Genomic DNA, 24,145 nt, shown 5'->3' on the forward strand with positions numbered 1-24,145 from the left:
ACTCCCTGCTGTCTGTACCTGTGAATTAGCAGGCAAAGCTTCCTGATCTATCTCCAGTGTGACACCCAGTGTAATGTGATTCTATGGTGCCGTCTCCTAATGCACAGGTACGCTCAGCAGTAGAGTCAGGGGCGGACTGGGCCACCGGGGGACCGGGGAAACCCCCGGTGGGCCCCAAGCAGGAGTAGGCCCCGCCCCCCAGTCAGGGAGCACGGTCCCCCCGCATCGGGGGCCCCCGTGCTCCCGGGGGGCCCACTCAGCCGCCGATAGCTGGCCGGCACCTTCCCTTCCTTGTGATCGCAAGCTTGCGATCACAAGGGTGCTGCCGCCGCCGCCGCCCCGACAGATGAGCAGCTCCTGGTCCCGGCAGCGTCATCACCACTGAGCTCTGTGCGCGGTGCGGCTGCTAGGACTTCCGGTTCACGTAGCGCATACCGGAAGTCCCAGCCGCTGCGGCGCGCACGGAGCTCAGTGTTGATGGCGCTGTCCAGGACCAGGAGCTGCTCGTCTGTCGGGGAACAGAGGAGAAGAGACCAACGACGGGGGAGCGTGTTGACAGGTGAGTTGAGTTTCGTTTTTTTTTTTTTTTTTATCATAGGGGGGAGATGGACAACATGAGGGGAGGGGAGAGATGGACAACACGAGGGGGGTGGGGGAGAGATGGACAACATGGGGAGGAGAGATGGACAACATGGGGGAGAGATGGACAACATGAGGGGGAGAGATGGACAACATGAGGAGGAGAGATGGACAACATGAGGGGGAGAGATGGACAACATGGGGGGGGAGATGGACAACATGGGGGGGGAGATGGACAACATGAGAGGGGGGGAGAGATGGACAACATGAGGGGGAGAGATGGACAACATGAGGGGGAGAGATGGACAACATGGGGGGGGGAGATGGACAACATGGGGGGGGAGATGGACAACATGAGAGGGGGGGAGAGATGGACAACATGAGGGGAGGGGAGAGATGGACAACATGGGGGGGGAGATGGACAACATGGGGGGAGGGGAGAGATGGACAACATGAGGGGAGGGGAGAGATGGACAACATGAGGGGAGGGGAGAGATGGACAACATGAGGGGAGGGGAGAGATGGACAACATGAGGGGAGGGGAGAGATGGACAACATGAGGGGAGGGGAGAGATGGACAACATGAGGGGAGGGGAGAGATGGACAACATGAGGGGAGGGGAGAGATGGACAACATGAGGGGAGGGGAGAGATGGACAACATGAGGGGGGGGAGATGGACAACATGGGGGGGGGGAGATGGACAACATGGGGGGGGGGAGATGGACAACATGGGGGGGGGGAGATGGACAACATGGGGGGGGGGAGATGGACAACATGGGGGGGGGGAGATGGACAACATGGGGGGGGGAGATGGACAACATGGGGGGGGGGAGATGGACAACATGGGGGGGGGGAGATGGACAACATGGGGGGGGGGAGATGGACAACATGGGGGGGGGGAGATGGACAAACATGGGGGGGGGGAGATGGACAACATGGGGGGGGGGAGATGGACAACATGGGGGGGGGGAGATGGACAACATGGGGGGGGGGAGATGGACAACATGGGGGGGGGGAGATGGACAACATGGGGGGGGGGGAGATGGACAACATGGGGGGGGGGAGATGGACAACATGGGGGGGGGGAGATGGACAACATGGGGGGGGGGGAGATGGACAACATGGGGGGGGGGAGATGGACAACATGGGGGGGGGGAGATGGACAACATGGGGGGGGGGAGATGGACAACATGGGGGGGGGGAGATGGACAACATGGGGGGGGGGAGATGGACAACATGGGGGGGGGGAGATGGACAACATGGGGGGGGGAGATGGACAACATGGGGGGGGGAGATGGACAACATGGGGGGGGGGAGATGGACAACATGGGGGGGGGGAGATGGACAACATGGGGGGGGGGAGATGGACAACATGGGGGGGGGGAGATGGACAACATGGGGGGGGGAGATGGACAACATGGGGGGGGGGAGATGGACAACATGGGGGGGGGAGATGGACAACATGGGGGGGGGAGATGGACAACATGAGGGGGGGGGAGATGGACAACATGAGGGGGGGGGAGATGGACAACATGAGGGGCTATAGGGGGGAGATGGACAACATGAGGGGGCTATAGGGGGGGATGGACAACATGAGGGGGCTATAGGGGGAGATGGAAAACATGAGGGGGCTATAGGGGGGGTGGACAACATGAGGGGCTATAGGGGGGGTGGACAACATGAGGGGGCTATAGGGGGGATGGACAACATGAGGGGGCTATAGGGGGGGATGGACAACATGAGGGGGCTATAGGGGGAGATGGAAAACATGAGGGGGCTATAGGGGGGGATGGACAACATGAGGGGGCTATAGGGGGGGGATGGACAACATGAGGGGGCTATGGGGGGAGATGGACAACATGAGGGGGCTATAGGGGGGAGATGGAAAACATGAGGGGGCTATAGGGGGGGGTGGACAACATGAGGGGGCTATAGGGGGGGTGGACAACATGAGGGGGCTATAGGGGGGATGGACAACATGAGGGGGCTATAGGGGGGGATGGACAACATGAAAGGGCTATAGTGGGAATGGAAAACATGAGGGGGCTATGGGGGGGATGGACAACATGAGGGGGCTATGGGGAGATGGAAAACATGAGGGGGCTATGGGGGGTTGGACAACATGAGGGGGCTATAGGGGGCAATGGACAACATGAGGGGGCTATGGGGGGTTGGACAACATGAGGGGTCTATAGGGGGCAATGGACAACATGAGGGGGCTATTACTGAGGAATCGACAACATGAGGGGGCCATATGGGGTGAATGGACATGAGGATATCTATATTGAAGAAGGACAACTTGAGGGGGCTATATATGGGGATGGACAGCATAAGGGGGGTACCTATATGGGGGATGGACAATATGGGGTGCCATTTATAAGGGGGACAACAGAGGGGGGACCATATACTGTAAGGAATATATATATATATATATAGAGAGAGAGAGAGAGTGAGGGCGTACAGGGGCCAATACAGATGTGCAGTTTGTAGAGAGATGAGGATGGTGACATAGTGAGGAGCCTAATATGTCTGTCTGGCAGATTCTGTGGATTCGTGGCTCATAGAAGTTCTCATTATGGCCCAGGACGGATGGAGAAGATGAAAAGGGAAGAACTCCGATCAGAGAAGACGTCCCCTGTGAGTCACCTGATATATTTGCACTGTAATGTATATGGTGTATAGAGCCTGTGCAGAGCTGTGTCTACCTCTATATGACTGGATGAGGTGATGGTGATCTGTGTACAGTGAATCTTATTCAGTAGCAGTGGTGGTGTTAGTCAGTATGTGGTGGTATTAGTAGCAGTGGTGGCGTTAGTCAGTATGTGGTGGTATTAGTCAGTATGTGGTGGTATTAGTCAGTATGTGGTGGTATTAGTCAGTATGTGGTGGTATTTGTCAGTATGTGGTGGTATTTGTTGCTTGGAATCCGGTACTGTTTTTTATTGTTCTTAGTATACTAGATTTGGTCAGTAACAATATAGTGATGGTATTGGTTGTGGTGTGGCGGTAATATTCTCCCCTTGTATACTGGTATTATTGGTATACAGGATTTGTTCAGTAACAGTATGGCGGTAATATGTATGGTGATAATATTTCCCTCTGATATACTGGTATTATTAGTAATATCACTCTCAGTATACAGGATCTGGTCAGTAACAGTATGGCGGTAATATGTATGGTGATAATATTTCCCGCCTATATAATGGTATTATTGGTAAAATCAGTCTCAGTATACAGGATCTGGTCAGTAATAGTATGGCGGTAATATGTGTGGGGATATTTGCTCTTTATATACTGGTGTCATTGGTAGCTGTATGACTTTTGTATCTAAGTATACAGTGTTATCATACAAAGGAAATTGTCTTATAGCCCAATTACACCGGCCAATTATCGGTAACAAGCGCTCCTAGGAAGCCCCATGTAAAAGTGTCAGAGATCAGCTGACAAGCAAACGCCCCATAGTCGGCTGATTTGATCTTTTGTGCGGCTGTAATAATCATTGCTGTCGGCTGCACATCTCTGTGTATTCCTGCCCTGCTGATTAGCAATCGTTTGCAGCCCTACACTGCCCCAAATCACGCCGTGTAACTGGACCCTTATTAATGTTACCATAGATAAGTATGGTGGCTGAAGGGTGGGCCCTAAGAATGATTTCCCCTGGTGGGCCCAAGGCACTCCAGTCCGACACTGAGTAGAGTTGATGAAACCTCGGGAAATCCTGGGTCCTATAGAACTGGAATATTCACGAACCTGCCGCATTAGATTGCTGGCGCCCCCCCTGGTCTCTGCGCCCGGGGCAGCTGCCCCCTTTGCCCCCTCCCCCCCCCAGCTACTGCCCTGCATCACACCCTGCCGCCTGTATGCATCATCAGCAAACACACACAATGTGAGACAGAGGTATGGAAGATTTGTCTCCTAAGGGGGGAGAGCAGAGGAACAGGAGACAATGTGGATTTTTCACTTCCTGTATTTCTCTCAGCTACCGGTGTGACAGAACCGCCCAGATACGATAATACATTGTACAGACACATCTATATAACTGTACAGATACGGTAATACATTGTACAGACACATCTATAGAACCGCACAGATACGGTAATACATTGTACAGACACATCTATAGAACCGCACAGATACGGTAATACATTGTACAGACACATCTATAGAACCGCACAGATACGGTAATACATTGTACAGACACATCTATAGAACCGCACAGATACGGTAATACATTGTATAGACACATCTATAGAACCGCACAGATACGGTAATACATTGTACCGACACATCTATAGAACTGTACAGATACGGTAATACATTGTACAGACACATCTATAGAACCGCACAGATACGGTAATACATTGTACAGACACATCTATATCACTTTTAATGTACTTTTAATAGAAAACAAGTTTTTCTTATCGGGAGTTCCCCTTTAATGTCCAAATCTTCTTATTCCCTTGTAGTGTCTTGGTGCCCAGAAAATAGTTACTACAGATTGTGTTCTCATGATGACCATAAGACCTGCCACCCCTCTCGTGTCAAGTTTAGAGGTATCGGCCATTGCAGAGAAAGCTGTGTCTGTAGAGATGGCTACTTTCATGAAGCTGACCATTGTGTCCTTCCATCAGACTGTGGTTGTATCCATGATGGTATATACTATAAAGTTAATGAAATCTTTTACCCCACACCAAACTGTGACAAAAAGTGTAGGTGCCAATATGGAGGATTAGTTAGGTGTTCTCCATTTGCCTGTGGTCCTCATGAGGTCTGTAAGATAAAGGATGGAGTCAAAAAGTGTCATTCAGCAGAAGAAGCCACATGCTCGGTGCTCGGAGGCTCTCACTATTATACCTTTGATGGTGGCCAACATCAGTTTCCAAGGAATTGTACCAATGTTCTTACGAGAACCTGCTCACGGAATAGAAGCCTGCTGGCCAGCTTCTCCATTGCCTTGTCTACAGTGAGGCCGAAGAAGGTCCGAGTATTTGTAGATGGCCTTAGAATAATCATGACTGAAGGCAAGAACAGCACAGTCCAGGTAAATCTCATAGAGGTCTACTATAATGATACAGTTCTCCTTACCCTCTCGGTCATGGATCCATGGAACGCCAGTCGGAGTGCTGCACATAGACCTGAGGGGTTTGTTACATTGGTAAAGATGGACCTTGTGGAAGCATTAGGCTTTAAAGGAAACGTCAGAGGACACAGAGGACACATCCTCACTTTAAATCCTCTTAAGCAGTTGTTTGGTTACAAAATTAATTTCCCTATATCGTATTGGTTAATTCTGGTTTTGTGGGGGGTGGGGGGTCCTGTGCTCAGGATATTTATCTCTTTGTCCAGACAACCCATAGATGTGAATAGACAGTGTAATGCTTCCTATCTAGAGATGTGCAAACCGGGTTCGGATTCACGAGCGAACCTGGAACATGCTGGAGTCCATCCGAACCCGAACGATCGGCATTTGATTAGCGGGGGCTGCTGAACTTAGATAAAGCTCTAAGGTTGTCTGGAAAACATGGATACAGCCAATGACTATATCCATGTTTTCCACATAGCCTTAGGGCTTTATCCAAGTTCAGCAGCCCCCGCTAATCACATGCCGAACGATCGGATTCAGATGGACTCCAGCATGCTCCAGGTTCGCTCGTCTCTATTCCTATCCCCTGTGGAGGTGCTGCAGGAAAATTAAGCAAGGTTTCTTAGTGGGGTTCCAGCAGGAGGACACCTGTGGTTAGCTTATTGCTATTGGCCCCTTCTAAGTAGTAAGAATTAGTTGTTCCTCATCATAGAATCTAGAACCCTTGCATTTGATATTCTCCGTGTTAAAAAATGAAAAAAAATTAAAAAATTTAAAAGTTGGTACATTATTAACTTGTTGCATGTGGGAGTTCCCGCCACTTGTGATATGCTGGATAGGAATACGCAAATTCTTAGCACAATTACTAGGGTACCCGAATCATTGGGGACCAGGTTTAGCCTTACTTTCCCTAGTCATAGAGGACATCCCCCTTTAGACATCACAGTGCTTTTGCATGTGGATATGGAATATGGAATTTGCCATTTCCCTTAGAACAAATAATGTAGCACAATTTAATAAATGCTGGGACAAGTGGCGGGCACTCAATCCGTGGATTGCCTGTAAGTGAAATAATACTAATAAAAAGGGGCCTTCCTCTAGGACACGATTCCTGCATAGGTTGGATAGATGATGTTACACTTTCCTTCCACCTTCTCTCCCCTTAACAATTATTCTATCTGTAAGCATAACAGACAGTCTAAATGATCATTCTAAAAGTTTTACAAATGTGTATATACCTTTCTGAGAATTGAGCAATTGTATTTTATTGTTTGTTATATTTGTTGGAGCCGACATTTCTTCAGCTTATTGTTTGTAAAAAATTGAAAATTTAGTAATACAAATTTATAATCCCCCCCCCCCCCCCAAAAAAAAAGTTGATACATTAAATTCAAAATGGCAGCCACCGACTATAAGGTCCCGATCACAAGTAGAAAGAAGTCAATTGTTTAAATTGTAAATGTGAAGAAAAAAAAGAATTGTAAAAATCCTCTCGTTGTCTTGTAGGTGAACAATGCTTCCTTCAATCTTCCATTACATTCCTGGGAGAGCGGGGTCTGGATATGGCAAAATGGCTTAAACATATTGTTGACCACAGAATTTGGACTTGAAGTCATCTATGACCTGTCGCTCCACACCATCGTGAAGCTTCCTAGCAGCTTCTATGGACAGGTGTGCGGGTTATGTGGGAACTACAATGGGGACAGGGCAGATGATTATCCACATCCAGATGGATCATTGGATAAAGATGTGCTTGAGGAGACCTGGAAGGACGGCGACCTGGGGACGAGCTGCGAGACTCATTGTCTGGGTCATGTTTGCTCGACTTGTGAGAAAAGTAGCTTGTATGAGGGGAAGAGTTTCTGTGGCTTGTTGCTTGCCAAGGAAGGCCTGTTCAGCGCTTGTCACAACCACGTGGATCCTCTCGGATACTTTACCAACTGTGTTTTTAAGCTTTGCAGAGATCAAGGAGACCCGAGAGTTCTGTGCGACAGTCTGCAGAGTTATGTGGCCATGTGCCAAAATGTGGGCATAACCGAGATGGTGTGGAGGAATGAAAGCTTCTGTCGTGAGTTGGGGATGGTGTTGGTGGGCATTATACGGGAAAGGCCAATCTATATCATGGGTTTTTTTCCACAAAAAAATAATTTGACAAAAGAGTAACAAAGAAGTTTTGCTAAACACCCTGGCCAAGAATGTAAGGTTGTTGGTGCAAACTCTGGCACCAAGCACCCGAGATCATGCCCCTCCCCCCCAGCCTTCTTCTCCCCAGCTGTCACCCCGACTCCTCCCAATGCTCCTTCTGCCCTCAGTACAATGGAAGTTCAATGCCCAATTGGCAGAAGAGCGGAGAGCCCATTAATGGGGAATTTACCTTTTATCTAGATTGTTCTTAAAGGGTTTTCTATGTATTGTTGGAAATCTCAAATTCAACAACTGCTGAAGATGATAATTCACATTTCTCTTTTGAAATTCTTTGCTCCCAGGTTTAGACTGTCCAGATCACAGTCACTATGACATCTGCTCTGATTCATGTGGGACAACCTGCAGCCAGATGCTGGCGCCCGCCGCTTGCTCCGACAGGTGCTCAGAAGGATGTCAGTGCAATGGTGGGCACTACCTGGACACAACCAAGTGTGTGCCATTGGGAATGTGCGGATGTGTTGTGGAGGGAAAATACTACACGGTAAGTGAGTCACCCATGGAGGTGCCCCATATGAGGGCAGAGATACCCACAAGGTGGGCTCTACATGGGCATTGTAGGATACACGTACAGTGGGAGGATAAAACATTATTACTATTCTTTTACCTTTATATAACATTAAAATCAGTACAAAAAGAGCCAATAATATTCCTAAACCAGAGATTGTTGCAGCCAGGGACAGGACTGTGCAGCCTATACTCCCACTATGTCTCCCCAGGAACTAGGGGGCGCCTCACAGTGAAAAGCACTGCCATATACCACAGGGGTCCACAAGATTTAAGCCCTGACGCTGTCCTACACCCAGTCCCTGTCAGATACCCCATTCCGACGCTGCTCAGTGACCACCCTGTGGGGTAGTACGAGTCCTAGGTCTCGGTCTCTAGGTGGAGCTGACTAGTGAAGGTTTCCCCACGTAGTCGAGCGTAGTGTCAGTAAAGTACTTCAGCTTAATGCACTTTTGCTTTACTGGGGATCAGTCCCTCTTCCTTTCCATTGGGGGGTGACTGTGTGGTGAGGCGCCAGGAGTGTTGGTTTTGGGGTAAACTCCCGCTGGGTCAGCTGTTACATTGGTATGGTCACTAAGTGGGTCTAGGGGCACTTGTCACGGTAGCCTGGAGTGGTATAGGACCCATCACGGACAGTTTGTCACCTCCCCAACACCAAAGGAAATTAACCCAAGTGTAGCACAGTGTGCAGGTGTGGAAGAATGAAGCCAGAGTCTGGTGCTTCAGCAGAGTAGAACAGGTTACTTAGGATAACCGTAGTGTAATACAAAAGAATACTGCTGGCAACAACACAATCCAGTGCAATACAGTAGATACAGTCTTGTGATAACTCAGGTGCTGGGAGTTGAAGTTGAGATCAGGTGTTTGTAGTAAGAAGGTGCTTTGCAGTAGGGAGAGGAGTTGCAAGAGGAGCCCTGCCCAAGGTAAAGTGTACTCTGCCGGAACAGTAGAGGTGTGCAAAAGAAGAGATAAAGAAACCTCATACTCTCGGATGACTTCTGACCGATGTCTTAAGCGCATTCTGCCCCCTAGATGTGAGCTACCCATCCTAGGTGGGTAATACGAGGATCCAGGCCTTGTTATCTGGGTTGAGCGGACTCCTGAGACTTCCCAGTTGTCCTGCACTGCGCAGTGGAATACGTAGACTTTTCCTAGTACCTTTGTTCCATTGGGGTCAGTTCCTATGACTCTTAAGGTAACTGCCCTGCACTTTTTAGAGAGGTTCCTGGCGTAGGCTAGGTAATCCCTGTTTGGCTCCTTTCCCCTTGTAGAAGGCTTAGCACTGCATTGTGGTTCTAGTGCTTATAAGAAGAACTGATTTGTCTAGTTGTGTCCCTGTTAGACTGAGATCAGACTACAACCCACTCCAACTCACTAACTGAACTCCTCCAACCAGAAACTAAGTCCTAACTCCAGGGATTTATCTAAACCTGGTTGTGATTGGTGGGGCTGTGTGTGTGGAGAGAGAGATTAAAGGAGACAGGCTACAGAAAGGAGGGAAAGCACCTGCACCTGTGAGTGGTCAGAAAGGCAACACGGAAGACTTCAGCCACGCATAGAATAAGTTACACGGAAACAGTAGTGACACCTAGTGGGAAAAACATTAGTTACAGCTGATACCTCATCCCACTTGTGTGAGCCTGAGAGAGTTACCTTACTCAGGTGCACTAAGACTTAGGGGCCGGTACCGGGTCACTACAACTGTCCTGACTGAGGAAATCCACAGCGTTGACCAGGGTTACCCCACTGCAGGGGCAAAGCTAGGGGTTCAGCCTAGGGGGGCGAGTGAGTCTCAGTGGGCCCCAACCTATTATGTTACCCATAGCGAACCTTGGCAGACAACAATGTTTTCTGAATAACAAAAGCGATACACTACTACTACTACTACTACTACTACTACTACATCACTCTACATATACTACTACTACTACTACTACTACATCACCCTACATATACTACTACTACTACATCACCCTACATATACTACTACTACTACATCACTCTACATATACTACTACTACTACTACTACTACTACTACTACTACTACATCACTCTACATATACTACTACTACTACTACTACATCACTCTACATATACTACTACTACATCACCCTACATATACTACTACTACTACATCACTCTACATATACTACTACTACTACTACTACATCACTCTACATATACTACTACTACTACTACTACATCACTCTACATATACTACTACTACTACTACTACTACATCACTCTACATATACTACTACTACATCACCCTACATATACTACTACTACATCACCCTACATATACTACTACTACTACATCACTCTACATATACTACTACTACTACTACTACATCACTCTACATATACTACTACTACTACTACATCACTCTACATATACTACTACTACATCACTCTACATATACTACTACTACTACTACATCACCCTTCATATACTACTACTACTACTACTACATCACTCTACATATACTACTACTACTACTACTACTACTACATCACTCTACATATACTACTACTACTACTACTACATCACCCTACATATACTACTACTACTACTACTACTACATCACCCTACATATACTACTACTACATCACTCTACATATACTACTACTACTACTACTACATCACTCTACATATACTACTACTACTACTACTACATCACCCTACATATACTACTACTACTACTACTACTACTACTACATCACTCTACATATACTACTACTACTACATCACTCTACATATACTACTACTACTACATCACTCTACATATACTACTACTACTACTACTACTACATCACTCTACATATACTACTACTACTACTACTACATCACTCTACATATACTACTACTACATCACCCTACATATACTACTACTACTACTACATCACTCTACATATACTACTACTACTACTACATCACTCTACATATACTACTACTACATCACTCTACATATACTACTACTACTACATCACTCTACATATACTACTACTACATCACTCTACATATACTACTACTACATCACTCTACATATACTACTACTACTACATCACTCTACATATACTACTACTACATCACTCTACATATACTACATCACTCTACATATACTACTACTACATCACTCTACATATACTACTACTACTACTACTACTACATCACTCTACATATACTACTACTACATCACTCTACATATACTACTACTACTACATCACTCTACATATACTACTACTACATTACTCTACATATACTACAACTACTACATCACTCTACATATACTACTACTACATCACCCTACATATACTACTACTACTACATCACTCTACATATACTACTACTACTACTACTACATCACCCTACATATACTACTACTACTACTACTACATCACTCTACATATACTACATCACTCTACATATACTACTACTACTACTACTACATCACTCTACATATACTACTACTACATCACTCTACATATACTACTACTACTACATCACCCTACATATACTACTACTACTACATCACTCTACATATACTACTACTACTACTACTACATCACTCTACATATACTACTACTACTACTACTACATCACTCTACATATACTACTACTACATCACCCTACATATACTACTACTACTACTACATCACTCTACATATACTACTACTACTACTACATCACTCTACATATACTACTACTACATCACTCTACATATACTACTACTACTACATCACTCTACATATACTACTACTACATCACTCTACATATACTACTACTACTACATCACTCTACATATACTACTACTACTACATCACTCTACATATACTACTACTACATCACTCTACATATACTACATCACTCTACATATACTACTACTACATCACTCTACATATACTACTACTACTACTACTACTACTACATCACTCTACATATACTACTACTACATCACTCTACATATACTACTACTACTACATCACTCTACATATACTACTACTACATTACTCTACATATACTACAACTACTACATCACTCTACATATACTACTACTACATCACCCTACATATACTACTACTACTACATCACTCTACATATACTACTACTACTACTACTACATCACCCTACATATACTACTACTACTACTACTACATCACTCTACATATACTACTACTACTACTACTACATCACTCTACATATACTACTACTACTACATCACTCTACATATACTACTACTACTACATCACCCTACATATACTACTACTACTACATCACTCTACATATACTACTACTACTACATCACTCTACATATACTACTACTACTACATCACTCTACATATACTACTACTACTACATCACTCTACATATACTACTACTACTACATCACTCTACATATACTACTACTACTACATCACTCTACATATACTACTACTACATCACTCTACATATACTACATCACTCTACATATACTACTACTACATCACTCTACATATACTACTACTACTACTACTACTACATCACTCTACATATACTACTACTACATCACTCTACATATACTACTACTACTACATCACTCTACATATACTACTACTACTACTACTACATCACTCTACATATACTACTACTACATCACCCTACATATACTACTACTACTACATCACTCTACATATACTACTACTACTACTACTACATCACCCTACATATACTACTACTACTACTACTACATCACTCTACATATACTACATCACTCTACATATACTACTACTACTACTACTACTACATCACTCTACATATACTACTACTACATCACTCTACATATACTACTACTACTACATCACCCTACATATACTACTACTACTACATCACTCTACATATACTACTACTACTACTACTACATCACTCTACATATACTACTACTACTACTACTACATCACTCTACATATACTACTACTACATCACCCTACATATACTACTACTACTACTACATCACTCTACATATACTACTACTACTACTACATCACTCTACATATACTACTACTACATCACTCTACATATACTACTACTACTACATCACTCTACATATACTACTACTACTACTACATCACTCTACATATACTACTACTACTACATCACTCTACATATACTACTACTACTACATCACTCTACATATACTACTACTACAATCACTCTACCATAATACTACATCACTCTACATATACTACTACTACATCACTCTACATCTACTACTACTACTACTACTACGACTACATCACATCTACATATACTACTACTACAGCACTCTACATATACTACTACTACTACATCACTCTACATATACTACTACTACATTACTCTACATATACTACAACTACTACATCACTCTACATATACTACTACTACATCACCCTACATATACTACTACTACTACATCACTCTACATATACTACTACTACTACTACTACATCACCCTACATATACTACTACTACTACTACTACTACATCACTCTACATATACTACTACTACTACTACATCACTCTACATATACTACTACTACATCACCCTACATATACTACTACTACATCACTCTACATATACTACTACTACATCACTCTACATATACTACTACTACATCACTCTACATATACTACTACTACATCACTCTACATATACTACTACTACTACATCACTCTACATATACTACTACTACTACATCACTCTACATATACTACTACTACTACTACTACATCACTCTACATATACTACTACTACTACTACTACATCACTCTACATATACTACTACTACTACATCACTCTACATATACTACTACTACATCACTCTACATATACTACTACTACATCACCCTCCATATACTACTACTACTACTACATCACCCTACATATACTACTACTACTACATCACTCTACATATACTACTACTACTACATCACTCTACATATACTACTACTACATCACTCTACATATACTACTACTACTACATCACTCTACATATACTACTACTACTACTACATCACTCTACATATACTACTACATCACTCTACATATACTACTACTACATCACTCTACATATACTACTACTACATCACTCTACATATACTACTACTACATCACTCTACATATACTACTACTACATCACTCTACATATACTACTACTACATCACTCTACATATACTACTACTACATCACTCTACATATACTACTACTACATCACCCTACATATACTACTACTACTACTACATCACTCTACATATACTACTACTACATCACCCTACATATACTACTACTACATCACTCTACATATACTACTACTACTACATCACTCTACATATACTACTACTACTACATCACTCTACATATACTACTACTACTACATCACTCTACATATACTACTACTACTACTACTACATCACTCTACATATACTACTACTACTACTACTACATCACTCTACATATACTACTACTACATCACTCTACATATACTACAACTACATCACTCTACATATACTACTACTACTACTACTACTACTACATCACTCTACATATACTACTACTACTACTACTACTACATCACTCTACATATACTACTACTACTACTACTACATCACTCTACATATACTACTACTACATCACCCTACATATACTACTACTACTACATCACTCTACATATACTACTACTACTACTACATCACTCTACATATACTACTACTACTACATCACTCTACATATACTACTACTACATCACCCTACATATACTACTACTACATCACTCTACATATACTACTACTACATCACTCATAGTGACAAAGGATTGAGAAAAGTGTTAGAGGCTTCTACATTTCATATATAGAACCATGTCTCCTATCTATCTATCTATCTATCTATCTATCTCCTATCTATCTCCTATCTATCTATCTATCTCCTATCTATCTATCTCCTATCTATCTATCTCCTATCTATCTCCTATCTATCTATCTATCTCCTATCTATCTATCTATCTATCTATCTCCTATCTATCTATCTATCTATCTATCTATCTATCTATCTATCTATCTATCTCCTATCTATCTATCTATCTATCTCCCTCCTATCTATCTCCTATCTATCTATCTATCTCCTATATATGTCCTATCTATCTATCTATCTATTTCCTATCTATCTCCTATCTATCTATCTATCTATTTCCTATCTATCTCCTATCTATCTATCTCCTATCTCCTATCTATCTCCTATCTATCTATCTCCTATCTATCTCCTATCTATCTCCTATCTATCTCCTATCTATCTCCTATCTATCTATCTATCTATCTCCTATCTATCTCCTATCTATCTCCTATCTATCTCCTATCTATCTCCTATCTATCTCCTATCTATCTATCTATCTATCTCCTATCTATCTATCTATCTCCTATCTATCTCCTATCTATCTATCTATCTATCTATCTCTCTATCTCTCTCTCCTATCTCTCTCTCTCTCTCTATATCTCTCTCTCTCTCTCTCTCTCTCTCTCTCTCTCTCTCTCTCTCTATCTCTCTCTCTCTATCTCTATCTCTCTATCTCTCTCTCTCTCTCTCTCTCTATCTCTCTCTCTCTCTATCTCTATCTCTCTATATCTCTCTCTATGTAGCAGATAGTCCACAGCACTCAGGTATAACGTGAAGGAAACGTTGTGTTTTATTCCATCAAATCTTCCACAAATCAGTGGAACAAACTTCGGCATCTTCAAGCCCGGTCAGTGAACATAACATTGGGTTTATATATCCTGGTGGTGATTGGTTCTCAGAAGTGTCCATCAGGTGTTGTAGGTTACTGGGAGGATTCTATCAGTTAACCCCGTACATTCCCAGTTTCAGTGGTAGGGAGATGTTTTCCACAATAAGTGTTAGTGTATAATGAAAGGTGAATAATTAGCTGGTTCAGATATTAAAGTCCATTCTTGATAAGTATACAAATTCATATGTGGCATCGGTAAGGGCGCATTTACACAGACAGATTTATCTGACAGATCTTTGAAGCCAAAGCCAGGAATGGATTTAAAAAGAGAAGAAATCTGTCTTTCCTTTATGACCTGTTCTGTTTATAGTCTATTCCTGGCTTTGGCTTCAAAGATCTGTCACATAAATCTGTCTGTGTAAACTCACCCTTAAGCCATGTTCACACTGCGTAAGAGACCGGCTGTTCGATGACTCCGGGTCACGGAACGGCCGGTCTCAGCCCGGATCATCACAGCTGGTATTTAAGTACCGGCCGGAGCTCTGATGTGGGCGCCCGCATCAGAGCTTCCCATAGCACAGAGTGAAGGGAGCGGCCGGAGCCGCTCGCTTTACTGTGTGAACTGCCAGGTCCTTCTGCGAGCCGAATTCATTGAATGGGAACCGGCCGGAGCAATACTATGTGTGTACGCTCTGGCCGGGATCCCATAGCAAATAATGCTATGTTCCACCCTGCAAATCTACGGCTGTAGTTCTGAGGTGAGAACTATGGCCGTAGATTTACGTAGTGTGAACATAGTCTTAGACAAGACCTGCTGAATCTTTATTTCCTAGATGCATTCACTGACAGAACATCTCCCATATTCTGCATGGGAGATGTTCTAAGGCTATGTTCATACTATGTAAGAGACCACGGAGCGGCCGGTCTCTGAAAAGATCATCCTGGCTGGTACTGCAGTTCGGGCTGGATTATCTTCAGCGCCGCAGAATTGTGATGTGGTCGCATCCGTGCACACCCGCATCACAACTCTCTACTACACACTATGGAGCTTGTGGCCGGAGCTGCTCGATCCATAATGTGCACTGACGGTTTTCTGCAGCCACTATTCACTGAATAGCAGCCACAGAAAACTGACACGTCAGTTTTTTATGGCGCCGCTAGGGATCCTGGCCGGAGTGTATACAATGTGCCCCATAGTACATGTATACAAACTGGTATAAAGTAGAATTGTCTCAGTCACCCCGGCAACCAATTAGATTCCACTTTTCATTCATCACAGATTCTTGGAAAAATGAAAGGTGGAATCTGATTGGTTGCCGGGGGCGACTGAGCCAGTTCTACCTTACACCAGTTTGATAAATCTCCCCTATGTGTATACACTCTGGCCGGAGCATATACAATGTGTATACGCGCTGTGTGAACATAGCCTAAGGGGAGGTAAAAGACTGCAGGCATTCTGGGTGGTGTAAGGGAGATAACACACTGGAGGTGACATTGTTGGGGCACAGATGGGGCACATTGTATGTTACTGTTTAGGGGGAAGATGAATAAAAAGCACCCCCATGCTGGACTGAGCCCGGCACAGGGGGGGGGCAAAGCTATTGGCAGAAAACATAGAAACTTAAAACCAGTTGAGTGAAGCTGCAGTGCTGCCTATAGAGAGATGTCTCCATCATCAGGAGGGGGGCGCTCTGTACTACCCCTCACTCTGCCCACTATAACAGCAGCCTGACAGACACACAGATGATGATGATCACTTACTGTCAGTCAGCTGCTTCTGCTCCTCTTCACAATCCCTGGCAGCCATCCAGTAGCAGGATCCTTGGCTCCTCTCCTCCCCTCATCACATGGCTGCCCCTCCTCCCCTCATCACATGGCTGCCCCTCCTCCCCTCATCACATGGCTGCCCCTCCTCCCCTCATCACATGGCTGCCCCTCCTACCCTCCTCACATGGCTGCCCCGCCTACCCTCCTCTCATCACATGGCTGCCCCTCCTCCCCTCCTCTCATCACATGGCTTCCCCTCCTCCCCTCATCTCATCACATGGCTGCCCCTCCTCCCATCACATTGCTGCTTCTCCTCCCCTTCTCCCATCACATGGCTGCCCCTCCTCTCATCACATGGCTGCCCCTCCTCCCCTCCACTCATCACATGACTGCCCTTCCTCCCCTCCTCACATGGCTGCCCCTCCTCCCCTTCTCTCATCACATGGCTGCCCCTCCTCTCATCACATGGCTGCCCCTCCTTCCTCTCATCACATGGCTGCCCCTTCTCCCCTCCTCTCATCACATGGCTGCCCCTCCTCCCCTCCTCTCATCACATGGCTGCCCCTCCTCCCCTCCTCACATGACTGCCCCTACTCTCCTCCTCTCATCACATGGCTGCCCCTCCTCCCTCTCATCACATGGCTGCCCCTCCTTCCTCTCATCGCATGGCTGCCCCTTCTCCCCTCCTCCCCTCCTCCCCTCCTCTCATCACATGGCTGACCCTCCTCCCCTCCTCACATGACTGCCCCTACTCTTCTCCTCTCCTCACATGGGTGCCCCTCCTCCCCTCCTCTCATCACATGGCTGCCCCTCCTCCCCTCCTCTCATCACATGGCTGCCCCTCCTCCCCTCCTCTCATCACATGGCTGCCCCTCCTCCCATCACATTGCTGCTTCTCCTCCCCTTCTCCCCTCCTCTCATCACATGGCTGCCCCTCCTCCCATTCACTCATCACATGACTGCCCCTCCTCCCCTCCTCACATGGCTGCCCCTCCTCCCCTTCTCTCATCACATGGCTGCCCCTCCTCCCCTCCTCTCATCACATGGCTGCCCCTCCTCTCATCACATGGCTGCCCCTCCTCCCCTCCTCTCATCACATGGCTGCCCCTCCTCCCCTCCTCCTCTCATCACATGGCTGCCCCTCCTCCCCTCCTCTCTTCACATGGCTGCCCCTCCTCCCCTCCTCTCATCACATGGCTGCCCCTCCTCCCCTCCTCTCCTCAAATGGCTGCCCCTCCTCCCCTTCTCCCCTCCTCTTCTCCTTTTCTCACATGGGTGCCCCTCCTCCCCTCCTCTCATCACATGGCTGCCCCTCCTCCTCTCATCACATGGCTGCCCCTCCTCCCCTCCTCTCATCACATGGCTGCCCCTCCTCCCCTCCTCTCATCACATGGCTGCCCCTCCTCCCCTCCTCTCTTCACATGGCTGCCCCTCCTCCCCTCCTCTCATCACATGGCTGCCCCTCCTCCCCTACTATCATCACATGGCTGCCCCTTCTCCCCTCCTCTCATCACATGGCTGCCCCTCCTCCCCTCCTATCATCACATGGCTGCCCCTCCTCCCCTCCTCCTCCTCTCATCACATGGCTGCCCCTCCTCCCCTCTTCACATGGCTGCCCCTCCTCCCCTCCTATCATCACATGGCTGCCCCTCCTCCCCTCCTCCTCCTCTCATCACATGGCTGCCCCTCCTCCCCTCCTCTCATCACATGGCTGCCCCTCCTCCCCTCCTCTCATCACATGGCTGCCCCTCCTCCCCTCCTATCATCACATGGGTGCCCCTCCTCCCCTCCTCTCATCACATGGCTGCCCCTCCTCTCATCACATGGCTGCCCCTTCTCCCTTCCTCCCCTCCTGTCATCACATGGCTGCCCTTTCTCCCCTCCTCTCCTCCTCTCATCACATGGCTGCCCCTCCTCCCCTCCTCACATGGCTGCCCCTCCTCCCCTCATCTCATCACATGGCTGCCCCTCCTCCCCTCCTCTCATCACATGGCTGCCCCTCCTCCTCTCATCACATGGCTGCCCCTCCTCCCCTCCTCTCATCACATGGCTGCCCCTCCTCCCCTCCTCTCATCACATGGCTGCCCCTCCTCCCCTCCTCTCTTCACATGGCTGCCCCTCCTCCCCTCCTCTCATCACATGGCTGCCCCTCCTCCTCTCATCACATGGCTGCCCCTCCTCCCCTCCTATCATCACATGGCTGCCCCTTCTCCCCTCCTCTCATCACATGGCTGCCCCTCCTCCCCTCCTATCATCACATGGCTGCCCCTCCTCCCCTCCTCCCCTCCTCCTCCTCTCATCACATGGCTGCCCCTCCTCCCCTCTTCACATGGCTGCCCCTCCTCCCCTCCTATCATCACATGGCTGCCCCTCCTCCCCTCCTCCTCCTCTCATCACATGGCTGCCCCTCCTCCCCTCCTCTCATCACATGGCTGCCCCTCCTCCCCTCCTCTCATCACATGGCTGCCCCTCCTCCCCTCCTATCATCACATGGGTGCCCCTCCTCCCCTCCTCTCATCACATGGCTGCCCCTCCTCTCATCACATGGCTGCCCCTTCTCCCTTCCTCCCTTCCTGTCATCACATGGCTGCCCTTTCTCCCCTCCTCTCCTCCTCTCATCACATGGCTGCCCCTCCTCCCCTCCTCACATGGCTGCCCCTCCTCCCCTCATCTCATCACATGGCTGCCCCTCCTCCCCTCATCTCATCACATGGCTGCCCCTCCTTCCCTCCTCCCATCACATGGCTGCCCCTCCTCCCCTCCTCTCATCACATGGCTGCCCCTCCTCCCCTTTTCCCCTCCTCTCATCACATGGCTGCCCCTCCTCCCATCACATGGCTGCCCCTCCTCCCCTCCTCTCATCACATGGCTGCCCCTCCTTCCCTCCTCCCATCACATGGCTGCCCCTCCTCCCCTCCTCTCATCACATGGCTGCCCCTCCTCCCCTTTTCCCCTCCTCTCATCACATGGCTGCCCCTCCTCCCATCACATGGCTGCTTCTCCTCCCCTCCTCTCATCACATGGCTGCCCCTCCTCCCTTCCTCTCATCACATGGCTGCCCCTCCTCCCCTTCTCCCCTCCTCTCATCACATGGCTGCCCCTCCTCCCCTCCTCTTCTCCTCTCATCACATGGCTGCCCCTCCTCCTCTCATCACATGGCTGCCCCTCCTCCCCTCCTCTCATCACATGGCTGCCCCTCCTCCCCTTTTCCCCTCCTCTCATCACATGGCTTCCCCTCCTCCCATCACATGGCTGCCCCTCCTCCCCTTCTCCCCTCCTCTCATCACATGGCTGCCCCTCCTCCCCTTCTCCCCTCCTCTCATCACATGGCTGCCCCTCCTCCCCTCCTCTCATCACATGGCTGCCCCTCCTCCCCTCCTCTCATCACATGGCTGCCCCTCCTCCCCTCCTCTCATCACATGGCTGCCCCTCCTCCCCTCCTCTCATCACATGGCTGCCCCTCCTTCCCTCCTCCCATCACATGGCTGCCCCTCCTTCCCTCCTCCCATCACATGGCTGCCCCTCCTCCCCTCCTCTCATCACATGGCTGCCCCTCCTCCCCTTCTCCCCTCCTCTCATCACATGGCTGCCCCTCCTCCCCTCCTCTTCTCCTCTCATCACATGGCCGCCCCTCCTCCTCTCATTACATGGCTGCCCCTCCTCCCTTCCTCTCATCACATGGCTGCCCCTCCTCCCCTTCTCCCCTCCTCTCATCACATGGCTGCCCCTCCTCCCCTCCTCTTCTCCTCTCATCACATGGCTGCCCCTCCTCCTCTCATCACATGGCTGCCCCTTCTCCCCTCCTCTCATCACATGGCTGCCCCTCCTCCCCTTCTCCCCTCCTCTCATCACATGGCTGCCCCTCCTCCCCTTCTCCCCTCCTCTCATCACATGGCTGCCCCTCCTCCCCTCCTCTCATCACATGGCTGCCCCTCCTCCCCCTCTCCCCTCCTCTCATCACATGGCTGCCCCTCCTCCCCTTCTCCCCTCCTCCCCTCCTCTCATCACATGGCTGCCCCTCCTCCCCTCCTAATAAGGGGGAGGAGCTGAGGGGGAGGAGCCGTGAAACAGGAAGAGGGAAGAGAGGAGAGAGCAGAACATCCCCGGCCAGGGGCAGCATCAGGAGCAGGGGGCCCGCACTTGCCGGGCGCTGATGCCATCTGGGGCCCCTACAGACGTGTTAAGGCTGTCTGCAATAGCTTCTACAGACTGCATTAACTGTCTGGGACTTCAGTGGGCCCCTGCCGGAGTGGGCCCAGGGGCCACAGCCCCCACCTAATTTCGCTTCTGCCCCACCGCTAAGGTCTGGCAGCACATAACTGCTCTTGGTCTCTCTCTGGAACTAGAACTCAAACAAAAAATGTCCGTCTAGGTGGATAAATGCATATTCACACCCAGAATTAGGACCAAAAGCCCAAAAACTCCCCCTGACTAGACCCCCACTTATTAAAACGTAACTTTTACTAGCGACTTAGAATATGTCAAATATAATGTCTAAATACCTACATGATGTGATTTGACATATTCTATTAAAGTAGTCATTGTATTTTCCATTTTCATTAGTGGGGTCCAGTCAGGGTGAGTTTATGTTCCCTCTGGGCTAGAGCTACTCTGCTCCCAACTATACTGAACAGGAAACCCTAACTTATATAGGGTCATGTGACAGGAAGTGTAGGTGAGAGAGACTGTGATGTACAGAGTGTAGACACAGGCAAAATATACAAATATATTTTCACATATACTCCAGCTGTGCACAGGGGGTGAGACACCTAGTGGCTGCAGTGGAAATTGCAGCTCACATTACTTGGTGTGACACTTGCAAACTTTAGTACTACTTTTATTACGATAATAACAATAAGTACAGACTTTTGCAAAGGGTGTAATACAACTGCAACACCCCTAGTGGGACACCACACAGACCCCTCTGTCCTCTCCATGCTCCTCTGTCCTCTCCAGACTCCTCTGTCCTCTCCAGACTCCTCTGTCCTCTCCATGTACCTCTGTCCTCTCCATGCACCTCTGTCCTCTCCATGCACCTCTGTCCTCTCCATGCACCTCTGTCCTCTGCAGACTCCTCTGTCCACCATGTACTTAAAATTATTCAATGAATGTGTGTCCTGTGTTTTCACATATTATAGTGAAATCAATTGGCATAAAATAAAGAATCTTAAAATGACTTATTTTTCACAGATTAATGAGAGTTTTCTTGGCGATAACTGCGTGAAGCTCTGCACTTGTCTACTAGGTGGTGCTGTAGTATGTAAGGCCCACCAATGCCCAGAAGAGACCACCTGCAAGAGGGTACTGGACAGAACGTACATATGTGCCAAGTGACCCACATCGTGGACGTGCCACCACCATTGCTGTCGCTGGACTCTCCACAACCTCCTCGCTCTCTACAACCTCCTCGCTCTCTACAACCTCCTCGCTCTCTACAACCTCCTCGCTCTCTACAACCTCCTCGCTCTCTACAACCTCCTCGCTCTCTACATACTTGTATCACATGAAATGTTTGTATCAGGGGGAATTTCGCAACTTTTAATAAAATGTAACAAGTCGAGAAGTGGTTCTCTCAGTAGAGTGGTGACCCTGCCAATCACCAGGTGGCTATGCCAGTAGAGAGATGGCCCTGCCAGTAGAGAGGTTGCTCTTAAAATAGATAGATGACTCTGTCAATCAAGAGGGGTCTCTGCCATTACAGAGGGGCTCTGCTGTGGTGATGTGCTCGCTTGTGTCAGCTCAGGCTGAGGTGTTAGCGTCATGACGCCAGTGCTTGTCCAGCACACAGGTGCGGTGCTAGTACCCGCTTTTTCTGTGGCTGGCTGTGTTCCCCAAATGGTCGTCAACCTGCCGGATTGTTGTAGGTCCCTTGGGCTCTTGTCACGGAAGACCTAAGTGGCAACTGACCCACTCAGACTTCCGGTACAGCTACCGACAGAAAGGGGGAAAATAACCCAGGGTGTGCGGCTAGTGTGTATAGGTGCCAATGCAGATAGAAGATGACAGAGTCCTGGTAGTATAAAAATAAAACAGCTTCACTGTCAGGCTTCTTAATTTTGACACACTGGAGTGCTTGACCTTTGTGCTTGGAGGAGGTGCTTTACAAGAAGTAAGAGAGGTAGTTGTAGCGGTGCTTGTAGAGTTAAATGTAAAGGAGAGGAGTTGGCCAGAGGAGCCCAACCCAATGTAGCAATGTACTCTATCGTAGCCTGGATATATCTTCAATAGTGAAATGTTACTTGAACTTGTGTATAGACTGTGTCTGACTACC

The 24,145-nt window shown here is 47.4% G+C and overlaps 1 protein-coding gene across 1 annotated transcript; it reads left to right on the top strand.

Annotated features, from left to right (window-relative positions):
• Window positions 1-5,741: 5,741 nt before the first annotated feature.
• Window positions 5,742-23,332, top strand: LOC138768857 (alpha-tectorin-like). Its single transcript, XM_069946824.1, has 4 exons — window positions 5,742-5,777; window positions 7,170-7,731; window positions 8,150-8,349; window positions 23,065-23,332. Exons 1-4 carry the CDS (start codon window positions 5,742-5,744, stop codon window positions 23,206-23,208), a joined length of 942 nt encoding a protein of 313 aa, XP_069802925.1. The 3' UTR covers window positions 23,209-23,332.
• The last annotated feature ends 813 nt before the right edge of the window (window positions 23,333-24,145 follow it).

This window comes from Dendropsophus ebraccatus, chromosome 12 (genome assembly GCF_027789765.1).
Source record: "Dendropsophus ebraccatus isolate aDenEbr1 chromosome 12, aDenEbr1.pat, whole genome shotgun sequence".
Taxonomy (NCBI): Eukaryota; Metazoa; Chordata; class Amphibia; order Anura; family Hylidae; genus Dendropsophus; species Dendropsophus ebraccatus.

Bases quoted from the DNA above. Each gene is read 5' to 3' on its own strand.
- LOC138768857 (XM_069946824.1), top strand. From the start codon at position 5,742: ATGGACCTTGTGGAAGCATTAGGCTTTAAAGGAAAC. The intron at 5,778-7,169 runs GTCAGAGGACAC...GTTGTCTTGTAG, and splicing joins CATTAGGCTTTAAAGGAAAC to GTGAACAATGCTTCCTTCAA. The intron at 7,732-8,149 runs GTGAGTTGGGGA...CTTTGCTCCCAG, and splicing joins GAGGAATGAAAGCTTCTGTC to GTTTAGACTGTCCAGATCAC.